The sequence below is a fragment of the Lasioglossum baleicum genome, chromosome 5 (genome assembly GCF_051020765.1).
Source record: "Lasioglossum baleicum chromosome 5, iyLasBale1, whole genome shotgun sequence".
Classification (NCBI taxonomy): domain Eukaryota; kingdom Metazoa; phylum Arthropoda; class Insecta; order Hymenoptera; family Halictidae; genus Lasioglossum; species Lasioglossum baleicum.
This window is the reverse complement of record NC_134933.1, coordinates 5,944,217-5,960,023: the sequence shown is the minus strand read 5'-3', so window position 1 is coordinate 5,960,023 and position 15,807 is coordinate 5,944,217. Positions and strand designations below refer to the sequence as shown.

At 33.2% G+C, this 15,807-nt stretch overlaps 4 protein-coding genes across 14 annotated transcripts; 2 read left to right on the top strand and 2 right to left on the bottom strand.

Moving 5' to 3' along the window:
- The first annotated feature begins 170 nt into the window (after positions 1-170).
- On the top strand, positions 171-5,899 carry LOC143208669 (actin-related protein 6-like). 3 transcript variants are annotated; one of them, XR_013008953.1, is made up of 7 exons: positions 268-396; positions 573-1,216; positions 1,488-2,306; positions 2,394-2,760; positions 2,939-3,242; positions 3,317-3,617; positions 3,689-5,899. XR_013008953.1 is itself a non-coding variant. In XM_076423276.1 (6 exons), the coding sequence occupies exons 1-5, from the start codon at positions 269-271 to the stop codon at positions 3,406-3,408; spliced, it is 1,710 nt and encodes a 569-aa protein (XP_076279391.1). In that variant the 5' UTR covers positions 171-268; the 3' UTR covers positions 3,409-3,434; positions 3,689-5,899. The 3 variants fall into 3 exon arrangements, 1 of the variants encoding a protein (XP_076279391.1); XR_013008952.1 differs by lacking the exon at positions 573-1,216 and having other exon boundaries at positions 171-396; XM_076423276.1 differs by lacking the exon at positions 573-1,216 and having other exon boundaries at positions 171-396; positions 3,317-3,434.
- A 1,115-nt stretch (positions 5,900-7,014) lies between these two features.
- LOC143208680 (ras-related protein Rab-39B-like) lies at positions 7,015-10,443 on the bottom strand. Of its 4 annotated transcripts, XM_076423300.1 has the most exons (5): positions 10,013-10,245; positions 9,433-9,777; positions 9,189-9,370; positions 8,471-8,580; positions 7,015-8,364 (listed from the first exon to the last, which is right to left on the bottom strand). In XM_076423300.1, exons 3-5 carry the CDS (start codon positions 9,294-9,296, stop codon positions 7,926-7,928), a joined length of 657 nt encoding a protein of 218 aa, XP_076279415.1. In that variant the 5' UTR covers positions 9,297-9,370; positions 9,433-9,777; positions 10,013-10,245; the 3' UTR covers positions 7,015-7,925. The 4 variants fall into 4 exon arrangements, with proteins under 4 accessions (XP_076279415.1, XP_076279414.1, XP_076279413.1 ...); XM_076423299.1 differs by lacking the exon at positions 10,013-10,245 and adding an exon at positions 10,305-10,443 and having other exon boundaries at positions 9,189-9,777; XM_076423298.1 differs by lacking the exon at positions 10,013-10,245 and adding an exon at positions 10,296-10,433 and having other exon boundaries at positions 9,189-9,777.
- Positions 10,444-10,567: 124 nt separating this feature from the next.
- Positions 10,568-12,685, top strand: Uba4 (Ubiquitin-like activating enzyme 4). Its single transcript, XM_076423283.1, has 5 exons — positions 10,568-10,874; positions 10,950-11,163; positions 11,466-11,764; positions 11,827-12,294; positions 12,365-12,685. Exons 1-5 carry the CDS (start codon positions 10,697-10,699, stop codon positions 12,514-12,516), a joined length of 1,311 nt encoding a protein of 436 aa, XP_076279398.1. The 5' UTR covers positions 10,568-10,696; the 3' UTR covers positions 12,517-12,685.
- On the bottom strand, positions 12,017-15,657 carry Galt (Galactose-1-phosphate uridylyltransferase). 6 transcript variants are annotated; one of them, XM_076423290.1, is made up of 7 exons: positions 15,557-15,640; positions 14,140-14,205; positions 13,888-14,057; positions 13,606-13,811; positions 13,309-13,537; positions 13,007-13,223; positions 12,017-12,923 (listed from the first exon to the last, which is right to left on the bottom strand). In XM_076423290.1, exons 3-7 carry the CDS (start codon positions 13,993-13,995, stop codon positions 12,676-12,678), a joined length of 1,008 nt encoding a protein of 335 aa, XP_076279405.1. In that variant the 5' UTR covers positions 13,996-14,057; positions 14,140-14,205; positions 15,557-15,640; the 3' UTR covers positions 12,017-12,675. The 6 variants fall into 6 exon arrangements, with proteins under 6 accessions (XP_076279405.1, XP_076279400.1, XP_076279404.1 ...); XM_076423285.1 differs by lacking the exon at positions 15,557-15,640 and adding an exon at positions 14,814-15,534; XM_076423289.1 differs by lacking the exon at positions 15,557-15,640 and adding an exon at positions 14,421-14,736.
- Between the last annotated feature and the right edge of the window lie 150 nt (positions 15,658-15,807).

Sequence of the window (15,807 nt, the reverse complement as noted above, 5' to 3'; positions counted from 1 at the left end):
TATAGTCGCAAAAGTAACGTCTACAATGTCGTTTCCATATTTACTACGTAACATTTGCTTTCACCATGTAATATTGTGTGTTACTAATTACATAATAACCGTCATAGTAATTCTTATTGAGGTATCGCCCGTTGATAATATATTGATTCACTATTTTCACCATTGTAACCTTGAACTTGACTAGCGTATTCACCGTTTCTGGGGAGTGTCTGCAATCTTGTATTAGTAACTGTTAATTGTACCTTTTGTATCGTTTATATTAATAATTATGGATCCAGCAGTCTTCCCTGAAGAAATTTGGATAAAAATTTTGTTATATTGTGACGTACCTGATATTATTGCTTTCGGTAGCACATGCAAATACTTAAGGAAAACGTCGGATACGGATTACCTATGGTAAGGTTGAGGTTAAGTTTATGTCAATCTCGCTTTAAAGTTCAATAACTTAATTGATAAATAAATGTAACCTTGTGGCATTTCAAGTTTTCAATGAGAAAATCAAAATTTCCATTGAATTTTTACAAATTTCGTAATTGTCAGTTTCTCTAAATGTCATATTTATTCATTGGTAGAAAATGGTCAAAAGCTGGACAGCTCTGACACCCAAAATATTAATAAAGTGCCATTCTATAGATCCCAAGAAATTGCAGATGTATAATTATTCACCCGGTAAGCATATAAAGGGAAAACATTTGTTACAACTAAAGATGAGTGAGACGAGGTTCGAAAGTATGAAGAGGCAAAGAGAAGTGAAGATAGAGAATAGAGATTAGAGTGCAACAAAAATATAATATAATAAAACGGAAAATATACAAGATTGAGGGAAATGGAAACTACAAAGAAAGTGGAGAATAGAAATGAGAACAAGGTGATCAGTTGATCGAGAGTTTAGCAATCGAAAGCTTGATGCTAGAACAAAACGCGTGAACAGTGACAAGATGTAATGATAAAGAGAGCTGATGCTAAGAGCATTACTGCGAATCAGAACCGAGGATGAAAACCAGAACAGCGCAGCCCTATTTATACTTTGGTGGGCCATCGGTTTCGGAAGGAATAAGGAGTAGGAAATTTGAAATTGAAAAGATAGGATTGCACCAACGTTTGTTAGGGCAACGACCTAACGAACTATTTGTTCATGAATTTGACATAGGGAAGAAAGGATACGATGGTCCATGCGACAATCACAATGAGTTCAACAAACTTTCGACACAGCGAGGTATACAAATTAAGTCGATTACCTTGCCGATTGTCGCCAAACTCGAACAAAAACTACCGAAAAGTGACAGTTCTTGCACCTCACCGACAATACGTACACGAAACTTAAACAGATAGGTTTTTAAATAACATTCAAATGCTATTTTGTAACTGAAAGTCAATACTATCTAAATTTTGACCATCTTCTATCATCTTCCTTTATCAATCTATATGTATTGTTAAAGTGTACTGTTTTACCTTACTGGCTACTAATTATCCCGTTTTTTTTATAGGAAAATGAAATGGCAAGAATTGATTTCAAAAGTACACTTTAGGTTTCCAGACATAAAGTGTTTGCAACTACTTAGCGTTAGTTTCAAAGCGATGTGTTACAGGCTACATATGGTACTCACTTTAGGAGAAAATGTACCATTTCCGAAATGTTACCACTGCAGTGGTTACACGTGTCAGAGAAATTGTGTTGAAGGTACCAGCGCTAAAGTAGTAATCGAAATTGGAAACAAATACACATGGGTTATCACACCGAATTTTGGCTTAAGAAGACACTTGTCAATGTTTGGCATACCTAAATACAATAACGAAACACACATGGAGCAAACTCAGACACAAAATGTTCCGAGTAGCAGTACACGCCCAAAGTGCGATGGAAAGTCGTTGGCGAAGAAACTGAAATTGTTGAAGTTGTCACAGTTGGAAACCAGAGTTCCAAGGCCCAGCGGTCCATTTTGTATTTTCTGTAACCCGGTTAAACTATATAGAGAAAAGAAAAGATTAACCACGCATCAGCACGATCCGACATGTTATACAAGGCCAAATCCAACATACGAGAAACTTATAAATGGGTATTGTACCGACACTGTTGAAGTTCTTGGAATTCCAAATGTCGATGTTGTTAGTCCGGCAGAAGCATTGAGCGATGGATCTTTCATGGTTCTCAAAACATTTGTCGACCACTTGTTTCAGCAAATGCATTTAACTTCAACACTAAGAAAACCTAATGCAGTGCTTATGTTTTGCGAACCGTTAGCGATGCATCCAATGCTCAGAAAACAGTTGCTGCACTATTTGTTCCAAGAAGTTAAAGTAGCAAGGTATAATCAAATGGAAATAAAATTTTGAAGAATTACACTGTCCTAAAATCTGTCTATACTGTAAAGATATTATTATGAACTTTGCAGAGTGTGTTTGGTACCTAAACCCTTAGCGGCGTGTGCAATGTTGGGTGTGGAAACTTGTGTTATTGTTGATAGCGGAGCTCTTAGTACAACGGTAGCAGTTGTGATTGGTGGCCGTGTTGTACCAGAACGTTGGAGATTATTGCCTGTGGGTGGTTGGCATGTAGCTTATCACTTGAAACAAGCTATGCATTGGCAACCAAAGGAGTATCATCAAATTCCTATATCATATCTGGATACCCTAACTGTTAAAGAAAAATGTAGACTAAGCTATAATATCAAAAATGAAGAAAAACGAGTAGGACAAAAATCCAAGGAACACATTAATCTTAGGGTTGATAGCTTTGCTGCTGCTTACAAGCAACACTGGGTATGTAAATTCTAAATATATAGGAGATCGACAACCTAATATGATCGGGGATAATATTAGGCAACAATATTTTCTGATTCTCGCACACCTGTAGTAAATTTCGCTATTACATTATATTTGCTAATTTTCAAAAGCGTTTAAAAACAATATTTTACTGTATTATTATTATAATTTCCAGAGAGTGTCCTTCGATTCGGAATTATATATTGCTCCTGAAATGATGTATATTAATCTTGGCTTACCACAAGTAATAAAAGATGTTACATCTGGTTTATCAGAGGATCTAATGTACGATTGCCTCTCGAACATCTTGCTTACCGGAGGCAACACTGACCTTTCAGGTTTCGAGTTAAGATTAACTAAAGATTTACAAGAATTGTTGTCTGAACATAGTAAAATTCTAGAAGTTAGAAATTGTCCTGGTACACATAGTTGGCATGTTGCTATGGGTTCCACTTATGTGCCTTTAGCTGTACATCCTGGTAAGCACGTACGATAATGTTTCCAATGAATTTATGAAATGTTTAATTTTCTATACACTCGTATAATTATTTAGGTAAAACTCCTCCTGAATACCTAGAAGGTAATCCATTTTGGTTATCAAGAGAAGAATACGTTTTGTTTGGATGCGAGTCACTGGAGCAGTAAAACAATAATAAGTGATTCTATGAAATGTTAGTACCTCACTTATTACGTAAATGCAAAATCCTCGCATGTGCAACAAATCTTATGAAAGTAAAAATTACCATCAAGGAACAAGTCTTTTCTTCAGTTGCCTTTAAATAAGACAGATCTTGTATTCATAGATCATTGAAAAGACATTCCATGATGAGACACTTCAGAAAAATTCAATATTGGTTGGTATCTATCATTTACAAAAATATTTCGGATTTGTCTTTATGTGGTTTTGTTGTGTTTTGTGTTGCAGACACATCGGAATTCAACTTAATACGAGGAAACGGAAGATTTAAACTCCACCAGCATGTTTGCAGTGAATAATAGGGTAGACTGAATTTTAGGTATTTAAGGTAGACATATCTCCGTGCCTATGTTGCTATTCATAAAAATCTAACGTTATCCTTCCTTCGTGTATCCTCCTACGCTGCGAAAACTTGATCTACAAATTCTTTCTCAAATCAGCAAGTAACACTATGGTCGATTTCTCAAAAGAAAACGCCTGAAATACGTTTGTACTCATTTACAAAAACTTTCATTCCTATCTAACATTACACCAACCCTCGAATATTCTACTCCAAAAAATTTTAATAGACCTTCTTTAACATAAAATGCTCTTGAACTTTCAAATCTAATCATCTTATCATGTCTGTCATTTGTTAACTTTCTGACTCAGTATATATAAAGTCAGTGTCCTGTTATTTCATATCAATTTCCTGTTTTTTGCAATGCTACAAGCTTAATTTCTCCTTTCCCTTTAAAACTAGCATGTATGTATATAGTTTAGACACTGAATTGTTTTGTAAATATAAAATATCTAAGCTAAATTGCTTATAAGATACTGTACAGTTAGATAATTTTAAAAAGTATTATTGAGAAAGAAGTATTACTTTATATAAATATATATAATTATATATATATATATATATATATATATATACAGGGGGTGAGTCCGAAGAAACAGAACACCTAAATATCTCTGTTACTTTTCGTTGTACAAAAAAACTTCTTAGGACAAAGTTACACTGTTTGAAGGGCCACATGTTATGAAGGGCTTACACCGTTACATGTGGCCCTTTAAACAGTGTAACTTTGTGCTAAGAAGTTTTTTTGTACAACGAAAAGTAACGGAGATATTTAGGTGTCCTGTTTCTTTGGACTCACCCTGTATATATATTTATAATTTATAATTATAATAAAACAAATAATGAATAAAAATAATATATAAATATAGTGTTTCTAAGAGAAGCTGTCCACAATTTCGTACATTTACATCGCATATTCTTGCCAAAATAAGAAATATTATACTGACAGCAAGAGAAAGAAATAGTAACATTTCTAGTCACTATATAGTTAAGCTACTTAGATTTTCCTTCCAAAATAGTGAGCTAAAACTATTAAAATTAATATATATATATTTAACTTTGCGAAATATAAAGATATTATTACTATAATTTTTCTCGTTACATTTAAACCTACCTTTGTGAATAGTTCATTGAATTGTAATTGTATATACAGTAAAGATATTTTATTGATTTGTAAATTGAAATTCTAATAGCAAGTAAAAGAATGAATACATTTTAATGTTACTTCAAATGAAACTTGAATGAATAGTAAAAATATTAATAGAAAAAGTATTTGTAAGTATCTCATTATAAATAATTTTCATTAACGAGAATCCGTGTGAATTATTAAATTATACTGTAATAATCTTTAGTTCATATAATATATTATATCTAATACTAGGTGATTATAGAACGTTTACCATCTCTGTAACGTAAACTTGTATATAATTTAACAATTCAAAACTATAAAACAATATCAATATATTTATAGTATCGATTACACAAATTAAATACCTTTTATATAAATTATATATTTTTTATCTTTCAATAATTCTTAAAAAAAAATTGAAGACATATATATAGATTCTACTATATTTATTATTTTTTTAACTGCCAATATTAATATTTTGCAATTTTTCAGTTCTTTCGAGTCAAGGTCCGAGACGCGAATACCTGCCGAAACATTCTGTATAGTTCAAGTTAAATTTTGCCATTTGTACAATTTGTGAATAAATAATTTTCACTTACTATATATATTCGATATAAAATTTTTATATCTTGTTATTATTTTAATTACTCTGCTGAGATCACAATCTTATGGAACACAAAATAATGTAATACATAGAACACAATGCTTACTATGTTGGTAAAGTAATTAATAATAAATTAAACACGTTGATGTAAAAGTACAGAATTACGGCGAACCTATTTGTGTTATATCGCAAAAACTAATATCAATAAAGCCATACAGTAAATTATAGAAAAAAATAATAATAAAGTTCTATGATATACTGTTTATTTTCCAACATTATCATATATAAATGTGTAGTGCACGAAGATATATGTACCTCCAAGTTCATCAAATTTTACATTTCAAGAGAACACAATTACAAAGTATATATATATTGTATGTAGACGGTATATGTATGTACGTGTATATGTATTTGTATGCGTGTGTCGTACGTGTGTGTTTAAATAATATAGCTCGAAAATTTGTAATAATTCACATTTTCAACGTAAACCTGACGATTTCTATTTACAGAAGAATAGCTAAAAACACAAAGGAACTTATTACAACTTTGGACAATACTAACATAACACATTTACAATCTCTTGTAGCTACAAAATTCATTTTTATTAATCTGTATTTTCAAAACACTGCACACGTATCCTATATTTCTATTTATTGACTAAAAGACAGATGATGTGTATAGAGAACTATACAAATTTGATGCCGTATACCTATATGTATGTATATTAATTATAGTTGGCAATTCATGAAAAATATCTACAGATTTTTGCTTTATGCCACAGTTAATGAGTATAAAACTTCATAAATGAACACTATTCATGCTGCATTTGTTCTATTTATACAAAACGATAATTCGCTGCACCCTTCGTCATCAAAAGTATTATACACTGTGTATAATAATGTTACTGTATTGTAAATAAATATTTTCCTAGTCAATTAAACTCGCAGTAAGTTATGCAAGTCCTATAGATAATATATTTATATATCTCGATTTACCCTCATCAACTTGTTTTCACCTTAAAAGTATGCAAAGGTTCGTGTTCTTAAATTATCGCTTTAAGGACAGATAAATCTGATGTTTTGCTTGTTTTAAAGATAGTTATGAAAAAGTGTAAAACATACAACCCGGTAAAAAATGGTCATATTAAAAATATTATACTACATACGTTTTTATATAAAATCTTTTTTTGCCTTGTACACAACATGGCACTTATACATGTACATCTTATGATAAAAATATAATAAAGCAGTTTATTAGTCTGTAGTAACTAATGTAAATTAAGGTGCGCTAACTAATATGGTATTCCATAACAAGGTTCTCCAACAAGATTGTCACATAAACATGTGATGTAGTATATACAGAATAAATCTCTCGTTTTTCTTTTTAAGCCAAAACGCAAACATCATTGTTCATTTCATAGTATTTTTGTTATTGTTTTAACTTTTAATTAAATACGAAATACGTAAATTTGGCTTGTTGTGTGTGTGTGTATAATATTATTACTAGACTGCAGACGTTTATGCAAACATGAATTATTTTATAGAACAATTTCAGATACTATTGGATTTCCAAGTAAAATAAAGAGTTAATTCGTTAAACTTTTCACGATACTAAATATTAGATATGCTAACCCATGCATAAAACTCCCGCAGTCTAATTATCACAAACTGTGGCATTAAAAACAAAAAATAACTATTAAAATTACGCAAATCGACCAGCATATCTGATACGAGCATTTCGTTCCTAATTTATGTATGTACAATATACATATAATCACCAGTGAATTTCATTTGTATGCTCACTGCATTTTTGAAGGTTTAACTCATTCTTACTTAACATTTTGTATTATCAAGATATTCTGTAACAAACTCGCATTAGAAAAACGATTTCGACAAGGAGCGTAGGCAGTTACTTCCTTTATTCAAAAGAACAGTAAATTTGGATGAGAAAATACACAAAAACAGTATATTAAATTTATATATATTTAGAACATGAACTCTTTTCATGCTTATATATTTTACTTTTTAAATGAGATAAAAAACATTCCTAGCTCAACGCCTAAATGTTTCAATTCTCTGTGTATATAATATATATATATATGTATATGTATATAGAGATTTGTTTATACAAGCTATGTACAAGAATGATTACTAAAGACTTATACACACTTTATATTTATCATTAGTCTTTTCTCTAGAATAAGAATGCAGTGGTACATAGTTCGATAATTAATTAAATATAAGTATATACACAGAATTTAATTGATCGAGACAGATTGAAACTCATAAAATAATCTAAAGAATTGCGATCAAACTTTTATGCAACACATATAAATGTAATATTATTACTGCACTCCAAAAACTCGTATTCTTTTGAGTAAAGTTTACGTTAATTAACAACAAGAACTTCTTGCTGGTTCTGCTTCGACTAAGTTAAAATCTAAACCACCAGGTCTGGCAAATCCTGTTTTAATACCATCCCAACCATCTTCTACGTTGTACTCTCCACTCTGTATTCTGTCATAAACTTCCTGCGTGACTGTTTGAAATGCTTCTTCGACATTAACTCCAGTCTTCGCACTGGTTTCAATGTGATGCACACCATACTCGTCTGCAAAGGCTCTAGCTTCTTCCCTTGAAACCTCTCGCTTACCTCCGTTAGTAATCAAGTCTAACTTGCAGCCAACCAATGCAAACACAGGACGGTGTGGTTCTATGTGTGTTTCAGCTTCCACCATCCATTCAGGAATATGTTCGAAACTAACTCTGTTGCAAACATCGTACACAAGCAATGCTCCAACAGAATTTCTATAGTAAGATTTTGTGATTGCCCTGAGATAAAGGAAGTATTTTTTTTATTATTATACATTAGGAAGAAAGGATATATGCTAAACAAGTAAGACAAGTTCTGTATAATAGTACATAAGGAGTTACACACCTAAATCTTTCTTGGCCACCTGTATCCCATAACTGTAATTTTATCCTCGTTCCATCTTTAACTTTAATCAATCTGGCGAAAAAATCAACTCCGACCGTTGGGTCTGAAAGCTGAAATACAATACATTATCAAGACAAAGTATTTATATCATCAATTCAGTGACTTGCTTATGAATATGTTTAATTTTCATGCAAATTCAAATTCTTGCAAACTCATTCATATACGAAATATATTATATTCATAATAACCGATCAAATATAGATAATGGGTCGAATGAAAAAGCGTTAGAGCTTCAGAGAATTTCGATTCTCTTTTAAATTCAGATTGAAATTCTCCTTCGAAAAATATATATCAAATCGATTAGAGCATGACGGCACGTTTAATTGTTTACTAACCTAACATCAGTTTACATAACAAATACAAACAATAAGGAAAATCGGTTTATTCAGATTTCGCATAAGCTGTAAAAATACTTTAGTTGTATTTCTATTTCTCCGAAGAATAACAGTCTATTATTAGGCTAAGAAATTGGAAATACTCCAATTGTGTTACTGGATTAGGGAAACGAAAGCTTTTTGATACAGAAAAAGACCAGCTGTAATTAGGGTGTAGCTAATTGAGGAGAGGAAAATCATTATGATGACGAGACGCGACAAGTTGCCTATTTATTTAGAAACAATTTTTCCATGTTGTTGAGATGGTTAGGGTCGCTGCATACCTCCGCGAACTTCCCATCGGTGAAATACTTCAGCAACGAACTTTTCCCGACTGTACTGTCGCCGATGAGTATCAAACGAAACTGATAGTCAAAAATTGGTTCCACCATTTTGACGTTCGTTACGATAAAACTTCTTCACAAGCGACGTTCTCGCGTTGTCACTTTAGAGAATCATGATTTTCCTGTATACACTTGTCAAGAGTGAGAACCTCGCTGACCGTGACATTAATCATCAGCTTCCTACCTTTGCCCGAGACTGTTGGACTGTACTGTACTTATTGCGCACGACACTGTCCGAATAAACGTGCAGACCTCGCGAGGATCATCGAAAACGTATGCATCATGATTTACGGAAGATCTAGCCTCCCGTCGATCGTGTCAGCTCTCTCTCCTTTCTTCGCCGAAATCACGCGATGGCACAATCAGTGGATGGAATTACATCCACTGATCACTGATCTTGGCTAGTGACGATAGCTCGGTATCTATTTCTTTTGTCACTTTTTCATAAGCGTATTTTCAACACATAGTCAGTGTGAAAAGAATTTGCAGAGTAGTTAATTTCAATAATAACACATCTGATCTTGGCTAACTGCAACATTAATTCCGTATTTATTTCATTTACAACATATTCTATCATGTCGTAATTATATAATTATATTGTTAAAAGCATCAAGAATAATTGCCACAAGAAATAAAAAAGTCAGATATCAAATGCTCAACAACTGGCAAAAACACATGCGTAATGACTATAAATCCTCTCTGCTATTTATAAGTATAGTTATTGTTAACTATATAAATATATTGATAACAAATGTAAACAATACCAATGGGGTTAGGTCGTCTGGAATTTGTTTGTTTTCAAAATTTGAAATATGAACTTCATTACATAAGGCGTCAGAAATATTTTTTTCTCTTTTGTTTTACAAAATGGTTGAATATATTCAAATATATTGTTATATTCTATATAATTTTCATTGTTTCATGGATATGTTCAATTATTTTTAAATAATCGATAAAATATTCAAAAATCTAGATTGTAGTGATATGTTGTTTTTTTAAGTTTAAATTGTTGCAAAAGCATTGACTACGAATACTTTTTTGACTCACTGTACGTACTACGACGACATAATGAAAACTTATCAATGACGATTTAATTGACAATTTATACGCGCACTAACATAGAACGCGATTAGTGTTATCCATGCTTTATACGTGAGACCACTTCAACCACTGAGACCATTTTAATCCAGTGGAGGTTATGAAACAATTCTACTTGCTTTGCTCATTGGATCATTAATCGAGTGTGCTTATCGCACCACGCCTCCTATAATAATTAATCTCATGATTGCAACATTTTAACGGTGCTGTTTCATCTTCCAAATAGATGTCGATATAACCTAACCGAATTTCCAGTTTCGCTTTTAGTCGAACATTTCGAGAACGATACATCTATCAACATATCCGAAAGGCAGATTAATAATTGATTTGAAAAGATTCACTCAAAAAATATGAATGAAGAGGAATTAATCGATGAAATTATGGAACTGCGTAAGATGTTACGTGCGAAAGAAGCTCAATTGACCACCCTGAGGCGGGAAAAACAAATCTTGCAAGACTATGGTTTAAGTAATGACGAAATATCGAGATACAGCAGGCAGATTTTTTTAACAGAAATAGGCATCGAAGGTGTATTAAATATTAGAAGCTTTTATTACAATGAATTTTTGAAAATGAAATACTAATTTCATCGTGAAATTCCAGGCCAAATCAAATTGAAAAATAGTTCCATATTGATTGTCGGAGCAGGTGGTCTTGGATGCCCCGCTGCTTTATATTTGGCATCGGCTGGTATAGGGCATATTGGTATCGTTGACTATGATGATGTTGAGATTAACAATCTTCATAGACAGCTGTTATATACGGAAGCAAGTATAGGGACAGCCAAAGTAGATGCTGCTGCGGAACACCTGAATCGGTACTTACATATTAATAGGAAGCAATGTATACAGGGTATTCCATGCAATTGGCACAAGTTGTATCTTTAAAATGATAAAAGAGAGTCATAGGACAAAATGGTGTAGAATACTGCATGTGAAAAATGCAATTGCACTATTTCTGTACCATGTCTGCATCGGTTGGTACATTTCTTTACTCTCTACAAAAAAAACACCAAGGTACTTTGTCCTATGGCACTTCTTTTGTATCTTGGACCCATAAACATTGTACTACATAATTAATGTATGCATTCACTATTCTTTACTTATGTATTCCCTGCAGTATGAACAGTAACATTAAAGTTACTCCATACAAGGTCCAATTAGATAGTAACAATGCAATGGAAATAATAGAAAACTATGATGTAGTGTTAGATGCGACAGACAATGTTGCTACACGTTATTTACTAAATGATGCGTGCGTCTTGAGTAAGAAGCCCTTAGTTTCTGGGTCAGCATTAAGATTCGAAGGACACTTATCAGTATTCAATTACAAAGGTCCTTGCTACAGATGCATATTCCCTAAACCACCTCCACCGGAAACTGTAACAAATTGTGGAGATGGTGGAGTCTTTGGTCCAGGTAATAAGTGTTGTTCTTTTTTAATTTTTAGAATATTTACTCATTGTTTTATTTTACTACAGCTGTCGGAACAATTGGCGTTCTCCAAGCGTTAGAGGCACTAAAGATTGTACTTAAACTGCCTTGTGTTTTATCTGGCCAGTTACTTCTGTTCGACGGTCTAGAAATGAAGTTTCGCAATATCAGCTTGCGTCCAAAAAGAGCGAATTGTCTCGTGTGTGGAGATTGCCCGTCCGTACAGATATTAATCGATTACGAACAGTTTTGTGGCGCGAAAGCGAACGACAAGGATCCAAACTTAAATATTTTGCAAAAGGATGAAAGAATTAGCGTGGAGGAGTATAACACAGCACTGGAGTTAGGAACAAAGCCTCACATGTTGATCGATGTGCGTTCACCCGAGGAATTCGAAATTTGTCATCTAAAGAATTCCGTAAATGTGCCGCTACATAAAATTGGAAGCACTGAAACGATATCATTGATCAAAAATAAAATGGAAGAGATAAAAGAAGAGCATGATAAACTTGGAGGTAAGAATTTGAACGTGCATTTGAATTTTTTTGCTGAAGTGATGCAACTCATAGTTTAATATTGCTTTAGTATACGTGATGTGCAGAAGAGGCAATGATTCACAAAAAGCAGTGAAGCATCTGCAGAAAATATTCGATGAAACTGATTTCGAGATAAAGGACATCATTGGAGGAATTCACGCTTGGAGCAAAAAAATCGATCAGACATTCCCCGTATACTGAGCACGTGAAATTCAAAATACGTTTATGTGTGTTTATTATGCTTTTTATTCATAAAGATCGTGTGTGGATAATTCAGCAGTATGCGATTTTGTAAATAATGTACATATAAGGGACATATACATCTACAAAAATGTATTATCGTATATAAATTAAATTAATTCAATTAGTATATTTTTCTATTTCGCAACTACTTAAACTTCTTTCTGGATATTTATAATGGACGTCGGGTAAACTTCTTAATTTCTCTGCTGCCTGCTCTGGTGTTAAGTCTCTTTGTGCCTGTGCGAGAAGCTCATAACCGACCATGTGTTTCTTTATAGTTGCAGATCGTAATAAAGGAGGTAAGTAGATTCCGTGAAACGTCCAGTAAGGATAGTCTTGTCTCATGTATGGACCGGTCGGTGCACCTTTAAACAAAACAGATTTATCATTTACAAGTCTCTTTTATCAATGATCAGATATATATCGAATAAAAAATATTCTATTGTACCATGCCAGCCCATAGAGTAAGGAAAAGAGCAATTGAATAAATTATCATATTTTGTACATAATCTTTTCATAACAACTGCCAGTGTTTCCTGCTGACTTTCTGTTAAATCCTGCATCCTGGAAATCTGCTTTTTGGGCAGTACCATCGTTTCGTACGGCCATATTGCCCAAAACGGTACTAAAACTACCCAATCTCGATTTTCCAGTACAATTCGCTCCTGAAACGTGAGTTATCAATCATATACCTATCTACTGTCTATAGTCTATTCTATTACATAATGCGTGTACGTAATCTTTTGTTACCTTTTTAAGGAGTTCCTTCTGCACATAATCAATGAGAAGTGGTTTCTTATTGCGATTATAATAATCAGTAAGATATTTATCTTTGATTTTAGCTTCGTTTGGTAAAAAAGAGCTGGCCCAAATTTGGCAATGAGGATGTGCGTTGCTGCACCCCATCAAAGCACCACGGTTCTCAAATATTTGTACCCAAGTCCATTTCTCTCCCAGTTCAAGCATTTCAAAAATCCACCTGGTATAGAACAGTACTTGTTGACCAAGAACTGAGATTATGAGGAAATACGTTTGCTATGAACGTACCGTTTCACCACTTCTTTGATCTCAAACACTTGCATAAGAGCTATTGTTACATTTGATTTCGGATGGAAGCACATTACTTTGCATGTGCCCCTGGCAGAGTCCATTTGGAACAATTCGTCCTCCGATCCTGTCGGGCTAGGAACTGTTTCCAGTAGTGCAGGAAAATCATTGACGAACGAATATGTGTTCTCATAAATTGGAGTTATCTAGAACAAAAAGAGATTCGTGTCGAATATGTTCAAAAGAATTACAGAGTACAGTAGAACTTTACAAAGATATCACCTGTCCACTAGCTCTGATATTGCCTGGACAAAGAGGATTATTAGGGTCATAATCTGGGAGGTCTTCCTCTGTATTTAACTCGATTTGCCCTCCCCATGGTCTTTTCATACGGTGCGGCGACACTAGTACCCATTCTCCCTTCAAAGGGTTATATCGAATATGTTGGTGTTCTATAAAATATTGATCTAATAGTTGAAACATAGAACGATAATCTGAATAAACTTTTCCGCAAAAACATAGAAGAATTCTAACCAGAGGGATTGAATTCTTCCTTTAATGGAACTGTGCCATTTTGTGGGCCAGCTTCTTTTTTATCACCTGTAAAAAATAATTTTATACATTAATCCTATGAATTGTAATAGATAATGGCACAAAACTCTTAAATTTACATTCAGGGTATATCGAAAATTTCTATAGTTAATTACGTTACAATATAGATATAGTCGCGGAACACTTAAACAAGCCTGGAGTACGTGTATTGTGAGGAAAAACTGATTTTCCGATTGAAAAACATTTATGCAAATTTTACTTACTATAGCAGAACGGTATATAAACCGCAACGTAAACTTTAGCGACAGTCACGTGGATTTCGCATTAATTGTAGCTACGTAATATTTACACGAGATCCGGTTGAATTTCACTTTTGCTTCGGTCATAAATGATTTGTAAATAGTGATTTATCGAATTGTTATTCTATTACAACAATGAATTTACGGTACGGAAAATAAAAAAGACGCGATACGTTATATGACCGATGCGTAAATAAATATACGTTCGTCGCGGATTTATACTTATTCGAAAAACATCATTCGATCAATAATGGTACGCGTTAGGCGAACAAAAATTTAATTATCCGTATCCGGTGCGAATGCGTATCCCGCAAAATAATTTTCCCCGTTGAAATAGTGGCTGTTTAAATATTTTACCTGTTGATGTAAACATTTGTATGGAACGGCGAAAAGAGCGCAATAGCTTGTATGGTCGAATCGTGCACTGGAAAATTTTCTAATACCAGCGGCAATTTATAAACTTCTACTACTGATCATAAGAGTCTTAGGTAAGGTAATTGACGATAACGCGTATACTTATACATATATAGATTACGAAACACGGTAATACTCGACCATATTGTGCCTAAATTATGTCTTATAATATGTTATATATTTATAATCGAATCAATCAAAGATCAAAGTGGATCTCGATCGGAATGATAAGATGTGCGAAAAAATTCAGCTATAAAAATCTACGGAAATTCCATTATCCCCTTTCATTCTTTGGGAAGATGAAAGATAAGTGTTACTTTTTAAATATATTTTTTTATATAGGATTGCTAAGAATGTTTTCTGGTTAATTGAACCGTTTATAATGTGCATATACAAAGAGTTAAAATGTGTTGTACAATGCATGCATAGTTAGTTTGCCCCACTTTGCTATACCGACAGCCACCAATCAAAATCAGAGTTCCATTTTAGACTATATATAATATTCAATACATATTCGTGTATTTTGATTGATGATAGTTTTACTGGTGTGACAAATAAAAAGGAAAATAATGTGAATTATTTATATACATAAGTTCTCGATGTTAGAATGACTTTATCGTTATTGTGCATTAATAAGTGTTATATTAGGTTATTAGTTGAGAACGAGTGATTATTGTTGTTCTAACCTGTTCTAACCTAGCCGTACATACTATGATACTATCATAGTATCACGCCAAGGGATTATACCATAGACGAGGTATAGGAATATTAGGAATAGACCAATCGCCATATTCACCATCATGGACCTACTTCACCATAAGGGGTTTCGGGTCTCGCGATCTGAAATACCGACATCTCACTCGATTTCTTACGCCCTCTACGCTGAAGAACGATAAATGTTGGAACCAGATCCACGAGATCGATCAAATCTGGTAAA